The 12,290-nt window shown below is 40.3% G+C and overlaps 1 protein-coding gene across 4 annotated transcripts in view; it reads right to left on the reverse strand.

Annotated features, from left to right (window-relative positions):
• The window catches only part of cep290 (centrosomal protein 290), a 54,803-nt gene that overhangs the window by 1,031 nt on the left and 41,482 nt on the right, over positions 1 to 12,290 (reverse strand). For all 4 annotated transcript variants that reach the window (XM_044123991.1, XM_044123993.1, XM_044123992.1 and 1 more), the window contains 9 exons: positions 9,666 to 9,789; positions 6,931 to 7,065; positions 3,427 to 3,513; positions 3,001 to 3,165; positions 2,795 to 2,917; positions 2,537 to 2,706; positions 1,877 to 2,018; positions 1,600 to 1,673; positions 380 to 474 (listed from right to left, as the gene is read on the reverse strand). In XM_044123991.1, the coding sequence (XP_043979926.1) occupies positions 380 to 474; positions 1,600 to 1,673; positions 1,877 to 2,018; positions 2,537 to 2,706; positions 2,795 to 2,917; positions 3,001 to 3,165; positions 3,427 to 3,513; positions 6,931 to 7,065; positions 9,666 to 9,789 (1,115 nt within the window). The remainder of the gene's footprint in view (positions 1 to 379; positions 475 to 1,599; positions 1,674 to 1,876; positions 2,019 to 2,536; positions 2,707 to 2,794; positions 2,918 to 3,000; positions 3,166 to 3,426; positions 3,514 to 6,930; positions 7,066 to 9,665; positions 9,790 to 12,290) is intronic.

A 12,290-nucleotide genomic window follows, 5' to 3' on the forward strand; every position in this document is an offset into this window, starting at 1 on the left:
CTGCCCTGCAGAAAGTCCTGACCTCAGTAAGACAGAACACTTCTGAGATGAATTGGAGCAGAGACCTTCTCGTCCAACATCAGTGTCTGACCTTCCAGATGCACTTGTGGGAGAATGGTCAAAATTACTTGTAGAAAGCCTTTTTGGAAAGGTTGAAGCTAAAACATTTGGATGGGTCGACTCCATATTAAAAATCGGATATTAATAACATTCATGTGTAAAGGAAAGTGACTTTTGGCAACATAGTAATTAACCTACAACAGAATGTGCATGAGGTGCTTGACTAGACTAAGTTCAAGTCACGTCACGACGGTAACTGTTTTTGTTAAAGAACAGCATTAGCATTAGTAGCATTAGAAGGGGAAAAGTGAAGATTCACCAGGTTCTGGAGAAACTCCAGCATCCTGCTCCGGGTCGTCATTCAGCTCCTGTTGTGGCTCCACGGTTGTCCTCTCTGGCTCGGCGCTCTCCAATCTTCAGACAAATAAATAGAGTTTAATTGCATCATCAACTGGTCATCTCCCTGATTGAGTGTGTGATCATCCAGCATCTCGAGTTCAAGATTCAGAAAAATTCTATTTGACTTTTGAAGAATTTCCCAATGCAAACGATCACTAACCTTTATGTACATTATGTTTCTCTTGATGTGTATGAGCATCCATTCCCTTAAACTTTCCCATATGTTGCATAACAAGCACAAACTTCAATGTATTTTACTGGGATTTTATATCATAGATCAACACAAAGGAGTTCATCATGACTGCAGTGGAAGGAAAGAGGAAACATGTACGCATTTCTGTACCTCTTTACTCGAATACCCCTAAGAACCATTAGCTTCTGGTTGGTGATCCCTCTTTGTAAACAAACATACAATGCAACAAAAATATGTAAATGCCAACTTTTAGATCGTTTCTTCTCACTATTAGTCACCATTCAATACTTATTACTCTCGGCACAAAATAATACCAGACAGTAAAAATTGTTCACCACAATCTTCTCTATTGATTATAAGAAAATGTGTATTTTTTTTTATTAATCATACAGCAAATTTTATATCACTCCAACTGTATTTCTGAGGTTCCTTTAGTCTTTTACAGACACTTACTTGTCCATTTTGTGGTTGCTAACTATGTTAGCTATGCTACCTTGAGGAGAAATTAGCATGATAAATTTAACTGGTAGCCAATCCGTTAGATAGGCATAGCAAGTAATATATCATAAAGTTATGTGATGTGTTTTAATTGAAAAACACATAAGATTTTTTGATTTTTAAAAAAATCTAGAATTAAACATTTACGGGATTGAAATATATTTTTTTCCATCTTCCTTCCAACTTTCCGAGTCCCCCTGGCGCCCCCCAGTGGCACTCACTTTGAAAAACACTAATCTAGTAAACCATTTGTGGTTTGTGTGAGTCTGCCCCAATAATGCTAACAAAGCTAGCTCAAACACAAATATTTTTTAATCAAATGAAGCATCTACACCTTAGGAGTCCACTTTTTCCCCACAGTGTCTGTTTTACAGTATGCTCCAAATACATATGCAGTGATGATGGGAAAAAGAAAAAAGAAAAAAATCACAAAAAGGTAATTTACATACATGACTGCTTGGAGATCCTTGGAGCTCCCCACATTAGTCTTTGGAGCTGCTGGAAACCTTTGTAACAAGTCAACCTAACGAGCAACAAACAGAGGCATAAACGTTTACCTCCTGTCACCATCGGCAAGAAAGTCTGTTTTTCTTGTATTATTATACAACATACAATAAAAAAATCCTTTCTAACAGTAGTAATGTTTTTCCAGGAGCCTAGTTATCCCCCCAGGACAACAATTCCAGCGAATCAGTTGGTTCCGACTCGACTCTTATTTCCCGGTACCTGATCTTGGAGCTGCCTCGCCCGCGTCTCGGCCCACTCCTCGCGCCTCTTGGCCTCTTTGAGCTGCTGCTTGAGCTCCGACACGCTGGAGATCTTCTGGGAGAGCTGCTCCTCCAACTCCTTCATCTTGTTCTCAAACATCCTGCAAGTCCAACACACAGTCACAACAACACACAGTCTGGTGGATAGTTAAGTCTTAGCTCACTTACCTAGAAGTCTTAGATCTTGTCACGTTTAAGACTAGTTAGAGGCCTAAAACTGAAACTTCACGATGACTTTGTAAGACCTTTAAGACCTGTTGTACAGCTTGCTTTTACCAATAGTTTATTCTTGCTTCTCTTGCATAAAGACCAGATTTGTGGAGTCTGTTAACAATGCTTTGTCCAGTCAACAGATTCTACCACGTTAGTTGTTTCCGTCACTATTGCTCTCCATACCCACCCTGTCAAGGTAGGAATATCAGCAACGCTGTTGTTGGATATAAGCTTTTAAAATTTTGCCAGACTTTTCATCACAATTGCGTGAAACTTTGTGCTGGTCTGTCGTGTTACATCCCAATAAAACACATCGCATTTTTTGTTGTGTAACATCCTAAACTGTGACAGATTTCTAGGGTTGAGGGTGTGAATACTTTTGCAGTGCTCTGCAGATTTTGCTGACCTGGCCACGACAGTGGCCCTGGAAGCTTTGCCTTCGGGCCCCACAGCGGCAGCTTTGGACAGAGCCGCTCGCAGCCTCTGCCTGGTTTCCTCCAGCTCAGACTCCAGCTTCTCATTGGACGCCTCCAGACTCGTCCTGCTCACTCTCAGCCTCTCCGCCGCCTCCACTTCCTGCCCAGGAGCAACACGGACACTCAGACAAGACCACGGGCGAGAAACTGGCACTCGGAAAACTAATGGAGCATAAATAAAAAGTCACCCTTTTGATCTCTCTGCGGAGCCGCTCGTTTTCCACCACGATCCTCTCCAGTCCTTTGGTTTTGGATTCCAGTTTTGCGCTCAGCTCAGCTTCGCTCCGATGTTTCAGCTTCTCACAGTCAGCCTGCAAGAAAAACAACGTCTTCCAGTCATCTGCGGAAACCAAACTCAGGCACGCTTGAAGCGGAAAGCAAACAGCCTGCCGACCTTCAGCTTTTCGTTTTCCTTCTCCAAAGTGGCAACTCTGTCTTGCTCTGCACGGCCGCTGGATTTCTTCAGCGCCTCGTTCTCCCTCTGGACCCTCTCCACCACCTTCTTCATCAGACCAATGGTCTTCTCCAGCTCAGGGACCGTTTTGCCGCTGTAACCAGCCTGATGGAGAGCAGGTTTAAAGGAAAATGTTAAACCTGTATGTAACTTATAAAAAAAATATGTTTTTTTACATATCTTAGAATTTTCAATAGGTCATAACAGTTTTTCATAGTTAAACAAATATGTAAAAAAAAAATATAAAAAATTTAAACTTACATACTGCAGTTTTAAGTTACTTTATTAATTTAAATTAAATTATGTTCCTGGAGTGTTTCTAAAATTAAAATCATCTGTCTGCACAGCAAATCAAAGCTCTCTTACTCCCCGTAGGTGTGCCAGCTTCTTCTCGGCCTCCGCTCTCTCCTGTTTCAGACCCGTACACATCTCCTTTAGGTCTGCAATCTGATTCTGTAGAAACAGAAAAAAAATACATATATATATATAGTTTTTAAAAAAGCACACCTGCTTTGAATTATAGAGTCTTGCTGAAAGGATTTGAAACAAAACATATTCATGTGTTAGAATGGCCCAGTCAAAGTCCAGACATAAACCCCATCGAGAATCTGTGGCGATTTGTGCCGTGCCCCAGCAAATTCACTTCAAAGGCAAATGCCTGCAATGCTGAAAAAAAAAAGAAAAAAAAGTGGAATCACCAAACACAGCAGCTGCTCCTGCTGACCTCAAGGGGGCGCTACATCTGCATGAAAACACACCGAAAAGTAGCTTCTTCCCAAAAGCAACTAACACACTCAATGCTCACATGCACTAGTTATATGGTGGTTATGTATGTGTATGTGTGCATGTATATATTAATGTATTCATATCACAGCACATGTGTACAGTGACAAACAATAAATTCAGTTTTTCCCCAAGTGTGTAATAAGCCTGGCGGGCCACCAGGCTTTACTTCTGTCCCCACCAGGCTAAAAGTTGTTTATTTTGTATTTTTCATGTTTACCTTTTTTAAGACTTTATTACGGTGGCTTGAAGGTACAAATGGGTTAACCAGCAGCAAACACGCAACATTTTATTTGCGATTGCAGCACTTTGTTTGTGATTGAGTCCTTTTTTTGTTAGCATTTGTTTTGTTGATGGTTTTTGCTTCTACTTTCTGTTATTACAGCATTTTCTTTGTTTGCATCGCTTTTGTGTTGCATTTGTTTTTGGTGTTTTACATGTGCTGATACCTTGTTTCACCGTTTGCTGCGTCGTTTCACCTGTCGGCTACCGAACCTTATAGCTGGTGTTCATTTATTAACCTTTCGATCTTCCAATAACACACAAACACCAAGTGATATTTTCTAATTTCCTGTCAATTTCAAAAAGATTTTCGCTCAAAAGCGCAGTGGGCCGCTTAATGAATGACTGTCCTAGCGTCTACCACCGGGCTTAGCAAGTTTTCTGGGGGAAACCCTGAAATTTTAATTCTAATTTCCCAAAAACTCCTTAGAGTCTTTAGGCCTCCATTTGTATGTGAAAAAAACAAACAAACAAATCCCCCCTCCCACTGCAAAACAAGCAAGGCTCGTCTTGATTCATCCTTCTAAAAACAGAATTGAGCAGCACAACGTAGCTCTTCTAAAGCATGGTGGTGGAGGAGTGATGGTTGGAGTGATGAGTGTTGTTTTGCAGTGGTGGAACCGGGTCACAGAATCAACAACAGACTCATCTGTTTACCGCAGCGCAGAAACCTGTCAGACAGCTGGAGTTTGGGCCACACCGGATCTTGAAACCGTCCAGCTGCGCAGAAAACCTGCAAGAACTGAACGGATGTTGTAAAGACGAGAGTTGAAATTCCTCCACGACGATGTAACTCAATACTGGAAGTTATTGCTGTTGACAGCGGATCTACAAGCTTTTAAACCATGGTTTGTGGTTTTTGTTGTTTTTTTTTTTTTTACACACGTCTTCATTAAATAGCGACAGTATTAAATCAGTTTTGTTCTTCTACATCTGAATGTTTGTAGATCCTTTAAAATCTGTTTATTGCATCCAGGGGCGCAACTGCATATTTTTGAGGTGGATGGGAACATCTCACCAGCCCCCGCCCCCCCAAACTTGTACAAGTGAGAAAAAGAGCCGCTTCTGTTAGCCTGTGTCTAGAACCTCCTATGAGCTGCAGGCTTTTTGTTAGCATGTTTTCTATCATTCTTATAGCTTGATAGGAAGCCTGATCCAAACTGGCAACCAACATTAATAAAATGGTGAAATAATATTGACCACAAAACTAGGGTGACCAGATTTGGGTTTCTGAAAAGTAGGACACTTCTTTTTTTGTTGGCGGGGTTGGGGGGTTGGGATCTTTGAAATTCCCCCCGGACATTTTTTTAGGTCTGAAAAGTAGGACATGTCCGGGAAAAAGAGGACGTCTGGTCACCCTACACAAAACACTATTTATAAAAGATATCAACATTTTTTCTACACAATCCTAACAAGCGTTTGTAATGTTCTCTTCACAATATTTATTTACTATTAATCTATTTGTATGATTTGTTCTTTAAATTGCCATCTATATTATTTTTTGGTCTCAGGAAATTACTGAGGGATGAAGAGACTGATGTCTGGTTCTTTAGGTTCTGACGGGTCTGCGGTTCCTCTCCTGATCCATTCTGTCTGATATCAAACCCACTGTGTGCCCTGAATGTCACTGACACGTTTATTTTAATGCCCCTTTTAAACTTCACTGTAATTGTTGTCTTCCCACTACCATCTATATTTTTGCCAGAGGTTTTACTTTAAGGACGGTGTAGCATCGGGTGGACATTTTAAAAAGACACTGGTTGATAGCAGCTCACTGCGGCTGCGTAGTGTGCGTCTCTAGGTAACCATGACAACAGCGTCAGTTCGTGGGGTCCTATTTAGGTCCCGCAACAACAATTTAGCTGACCTTAATATTTCCCGTGTTTTGTTTTGGTCACTATTATTACACTTATTGTTGAGGTGTGTGTGATCGGTGTGTCTATCAGACATTTATAGACAATATGGAATAAATCGTTCTCGAAGGGATGCTGCCCAAGCTACCTGAATGGGAGGGGAGAGCGGAGGGGGAAGGGCGCCTAATCAGTGCTGTTCCTCTGTTATTGATCATTTCATGCACAAACAGCTGTTAAATACATAAAATGCTGATTAGAAAAAAAAATTTCCCACATCGTTTTTGTGCCCCCTCTATTGCAGCGCCCTTAAGTGTTGCATACGCTGCATAGCCACGTTTTGCGCCACTGATTGTATCCTAACATCTAAAACCATAAAATTGAAAGGTGTTCTTTCCATTTCCAGCGAAATATAAAAGGTGGCCTGTCATTATAAACAATAAATCAGTTAATCACATGATAAAGTAAAAGAAACTCAAATGTTTAATTTGCCTGGTCTATCAGTTTTCTCTTTTCTCTCTCTTTCTACCAACACTGATCTTCAGTCTGGTGATTTGGTCTCAACTATCCCTTTCTTTGAAAGACTATTTTGTTTACAGAGACTTCATAATTTATTTAATTTGTTTTCTTTATTTATTTTTGGATATTTCAAATGTCTTCCAGTATTTAAGTGTTCATTGGAATTCAAAGTTTATTGGTCCTTGAGAATGTGTTCTTGCTTTATTATGCCGTTATTACTATTATGCGACTTGAAAATGGTCTCAAAACAACAATATTGTTATTTATTGCAACAAGTTCTAGGTCAATTTATTGTCCAGCACAATATGCTATTATGACAGGTCTATATAAAAGACTACCTTTCAGTTGTAAAATCCTAAAAATAGGCACTGTTTCTTTGTAAGATCAGCTTGTTTGAACATGTGCTAGGCTAGTGGGGTGTTTGGGTTGGTCGTACCTTCAGCCTGGGCAGGTCTTGGTTGGCCTGCTCCAGCTGGAGGCGCAGCTCCAAGTTCTCTGAGGCCAGCTTGAGGTTTTCCTTTGAGGTGTCCTGATCTCTCTGTGAGGGAGTCCCGGTCCCGCGTCCCGAAGTCTAAAGAACGGCAAAGTCTCAGAATGAGCCACACGCGGCCAACGGTTGAGTACCGAGAAAATGCAGTGGAGGGAAAAGCTGTAGGAAGGACAATGGTTAACAGTAACTGTGCTTCCATTGACCATATAACTGCAATTTGATATTCTGAAAATAAATTTGCAATTTTGGGAAGAAAATTTAATTTTTGATAAGTTTTGTCACTAAAATGAGGTGGATAATTTGGCTGTATCTAAACTGGCTTATTTTGCAAAACTGCAATGGCATCACTTTTTTTTGCACACGAGCAACAACCAGATGTCACCACTGCTTCAAACCATGGAGAAGAAGACAAACAAGAAGTGGTTAGGCCAGACCCAACCCCAACCCTGGTCCTCAAGGCTCACTGTCCTACATGTTTTAGAGGTTTCCCTGCTTTAATGTGCCTCATTCAACTGATTGCAGTTCAACAAACGCCTGTTAATCAGTCATCAATTGAAATCAATTGGTTGATTGAAATCAGTTGATGACTGAAGCAAAGAAATACCTGAAACATGCAGGACAGTGAGTCTGGAGGACCAGGGTTGGGAAACACTGGATTAAAGGATGATAGAACAGCATGTTTGTTAATGACTTACCTCATGAACATTAACTTATTAATTCACACCATTTCATTAACAGAAATGGTGTGAATGGTGTACACTTTTCGACATTAGTGGAATATTGACAAAGTTGATCCCTAACATTCCCAAATTTGAAACATTTGGAATGGAAACACAGCTAGTGTCTTCTTTTTTTTTTTTTTTTTTTTTACATTTTGTCACCTTAAAACCACAAACATCTGTGTTTTTTGGGGGAGATTTTATGTGACAGACCAACACAAATGTGGACGGAAAAATATACATGGTCTTGAAAAGTGGCAAAAAAGAGGCTTGAGAACTGATGTTCCCGTTTTGTCTTATTCCAATCTTACAAAGAACGGGCAAAAGTTTCAGAGTTTAGACCCAGAGAGACTTTACACTGAAAGGTGGTTCTACAAAGTATTTACTTCAGGAAGCTGGATACAAAACAACACATAATTTCAACCATGTTTTGTGTCGGTTTCTCGCATAAAATATAAAATATGTTGAAGTTTCTGGTTGTGACGTGACAAAAATCAAGGGTTAAATACAAAGAGCAAGTGGAAACCTGAAGGCTGTGATGGACAATGACGGGGAGGAAACGCTAACGAGACATTTCACTGGGTGTGTGTAGCTCTGGTTCTGCCATGTCTAATGTTATCACAGCTCTACCACCTCAGCAGCCAGGGTTTAAAGGAGAGTTTGGGGGGGATACACAGGCTGGAATACCTTCTGATACTTCACAACTTCCTGTATTTGTGTTTCTTTGCCCTTTTTTGCGTGGACAATTCTCTCCCGGCGTTTACTCAGAGTGATACTAGAATCAACATCAGGATCAGCTGAGAAAGAATCCTGGTCATCTTCCTCTATTTCCGTTCTTGTTGTCACATCTTCTTCTTCTTCTTCTTCTTCTTTCTCTTCCACCTTTTCTTCGGCATTCTGGGTCACCTCCGGGATAACTCCGACATCATCATCATTGGAATATATGCCTTCACCGTCTAGGTCAGGATTGCCCGGTTTCTTCCAGCTTTCGCTCATTCCACTGCCCGTCGCTGCCTGTGTTGCAGACGGAGGCGAGATGGATTCCGTCCTTTCTGACCGATCATTGGGATCGGCGCCATTCCCTATTGGGTCGGGCGGTTCTTCCTGTTCCACAGGCTCCGCAACGTCACATCCAACCGGGATGCCTTCTTCATTTTCTCCAACAACCGCTGCTGCTTGCCTTTCATCTTCCGTGCGATCCTCTCCCAGGCGATCTGCATCCCGGTCCTCTCCTCCACCCACCTTGCTCTGTGTGGGCTCCCCCTGCTGGCCGGGAAGCCGAGAGCAGGACGCTCCGTCCTCAACATCAAACGTTAGCGAACAAATCCCGCTAAACGGCCGGGAGGAGAAGTCACTCCCCTTCGCAGGCAGTGAATCAGATCAAACCCAGGAAGGTAGAAGGAAGATGAAGAAACAAAGGAAGACTGATGAATTGACTGCTAAACATCTCCAGACCTTTAAACAGAGCATAGGCCAAGTACTACATCTTGCGGTAAATGAAATGTCTTGCCATGCTTGTGAAATATGATGCTCATATTCATGTCTTCCAGAGGAGCTCTTAAACAGAAGAAATGCTGGTTAATACAGCATAAATATGTTCTCTGTTGTTGACTTTGCTCCCAGATTCCAGTCCTCCGAAACAAGATAAAGTAATGTCCATGTCAGATAAACTATTAATCTTCCATTTATTTTAGCACTTTGATGGTAAAACACCAGGACGATGTTCCTGCTGGGCTGCTCCTTTTGACTAAAAAGGAGAAATGAGGACTTCTTTCCATTAGTGAGGCCAAAAACAAATCTTTTTTTTTTTAAATACCTGAACTCTTTTGTTTATTACTTCAGCTTTACCTGCGATTATGAGCTTTGTGTTAAAGAGCAATAATTCAGGGATATCTGATATGAGATTAGAAAAAATTCAAACTACCATATTTAAGCAATAAATATGAGGTTTAAACACTTTACCGAGGGTCTGGAAGGGGGTTCCTTGGATATCTGCCTCTCTAAGGAGTGGAGTCTCTCCTCTAGAAGTTGGTTCTTTGACATAAGCTTCTCCATGGCATCATCGCGAGGCAAGGCCTGCTGCTGTCTGCACATTCAACACCACAGAAAAGGAGCGTTTTACAAATATAAGTCTGATCTTTTCATTCTCACCGGAACGAACTAGTTTTAAAAGTCTCCTTATTAATGTGCATGATTTAATCTCAGCTGTTCTATGAGAAGATATGAATGCTTTTTTTTTATAGTTCCATTGTAAAACAGCAATTTCTCATTATCTATTAAGGCATCTGAACAAATGCACGTACCACTCATAAACATGTTGAATTTGCCTGATATTGAAATATTGATTTGTGTTGGAAACTTCTCTTTATTTCAAAATTGCCCGAGACATGCATCAAGAGGTTAGCCCAGCATGTATGCTAACGTTTTCCAGGCTAAAAATAGGGGTGCATTGACTGAAGTTTTCAGACCGATTGCTGTCCTTCGAAAAGCCTGACCGGCCGACTCTGATTCTTGTCGATACTGAGAACTTTTCTCCATTTCCCAAAGCATGTATCAAGTGGTTAGCCTAGCATTTAAGTTAAGGTTTTCTAGGCTAGAAGTAGAAGTGCATCCATTGCAGTTTTCTGGCCAATCAGTTCAGTATTTTAAATGCTCCCTCTAAGCTAGCTATTAGACCACTTGGCAACCATTTCTGAGATTTTTTGATTAATGGAAAGATGGACAATAGCTGTTTCTGTACAGTACTGTGTGCATAAAATGTTCATTAGTGTCACATTGCTTTATTTTTACTTTTGCCCACTGACAAATGGGTGAATAAATAAACATATTGAAAAGTATTTCTACTTTCACATAAGGACAATCTCAATAAATTCGGACATCATTGAAAAGGTTCTAGCCATCATTGCTTATCACAGTTTTTCCTTCCACTCAACTTTCCATAACACTCTAAACAGCCAGCTTCTTTTTTAGTGACCTTGTTGAGTGTTAGTGTTGTCTGCTGGATAAAGCAATGGACCACATAAATATGTAGGCCATTGTGTATACACAAAAGTTTGTATTATATGTAATTTTTGTATTTAAATCATTAATACTTATTATTTGTAAGGTTATGATTTTATTAGAAGACAAATATTGACTTTTTAAAAATTAGCTATAGCTCATAATTATCAAAATTAGTAGAAATAATTACTTGAAATATCTCACTGTGTCTAATTTGTTGATCACTCAACAATATTCTGATTCATTAAGATGTCACAGTACATCCAATTCCAAAACTGTCCCACTCTTTCATATGGTTCATAATATCAAGTCTCTGAACATGTAGCGTGGACGTCCGACTCAACGTCTGCCAGCAGGCGGCACAATTGAGTCCGAGTCAGATGTTAAACTAGGGTCCTGTCAAACGTTTGACCTCGCCACGTTAGCAGCAGCGTGGTGTTCGGCGGCAGACTATTCAGTCTGCAGATATCAGATTGAACCTTCAACAAGAGCGGAGCGCGGCGTGTGGAACATCCGTCAGAACGTTAAACGTCCCCTCCCTGACCTCCGACGTCTGCGTCACAAGCGGCCTTCAGTTTCGGCTCTCGCAGCTTAATGAGAAACTACAAACTCAGTGACGTCGGCTCCAGAGGCGAGTAAAGGTCATCTCTAAAGGTCATCTGTAGAGCCTCCAGGTCTCTGAGGAGGCAGCTGGGACCGATAAAGCTGTCTGACCGGCAAGTTCGGAAACCGGAGCCCTTCCGGAAGTACAAAAGGTCCTGCTGGATAAATGATCAACTGCTTTAGTAGGAATCAGAAATATCTCAGCTGCCTTCGTCCAACTAGTTATGTTAATATGTAACACTTTTTTATATAATATAAGATGTTTGATTTCAAAGAAGACAAGTAATAGCAAAAACATTGGTCTCTAGATGTGAAAAGGTGGGAGTGACATACCCAAAAAAAAAGCTGGTTCTGCAAAGTATTGACTCAAGGAAGTGGATTAAAACCAGTCTGATAGTTATTGGATTTGTATTTATAAAAAGGGCAGTATTATATACTGTCCAGGTATGTAGTGCCTTTTTACAGCACAGTCAAGTATAGTAACTTTGTTACCTTCAGTTATTATGACCATGATCTATATGTCAAACATAACTTGAAAGAAATTGGAGTTCACAATTTGGCACCTTGAAATTGGGTTTTTGTCTCTTTAAGAAGCTAATTATTGCACATTTAGCTTATTTGAGAATATTTTGATAATTTTCTTGATTTGTGGATTTTTATCAATATTTATTAAGCTAAATGTGGTGTAAAATGACAGATAATATTTTAATCCAGAAACACCATTAAAACAAGGGGCATTGAAATACTGTCTATATGACGCCACATGCAGCCTATTTGAGAATATTTTGATAATTTTTGGATTTTTCTAAATGAATATTTATTTGGCTAAATGTGGCATAAAATGACAGTTGGACACAGTGATATGATTTCACATGCAGACATTTCATCTCGGGATATGGAGATAAATGTGTATTATTACAGATGCAGACTTGTTCATCTGAGAACATTTAGGTAATTTCTGGATGAATTATTGATTCTTTTTAA

The sequence above is a fragment of the Gambusia affinis genome, linkage group LG08, assembly GCF_019740435.1.
Source record: "Gambusia affinis linkage group LG08, SWU_Gaff_1.0, whole genome shotgun sequence".
Taxonomy (NCBI): Eukaryota; Metazoa; Chordata; class Actinopteri; order Cyprinodontiformes; family Poeciliidae; genus Gambusia; species Gambusia affinis.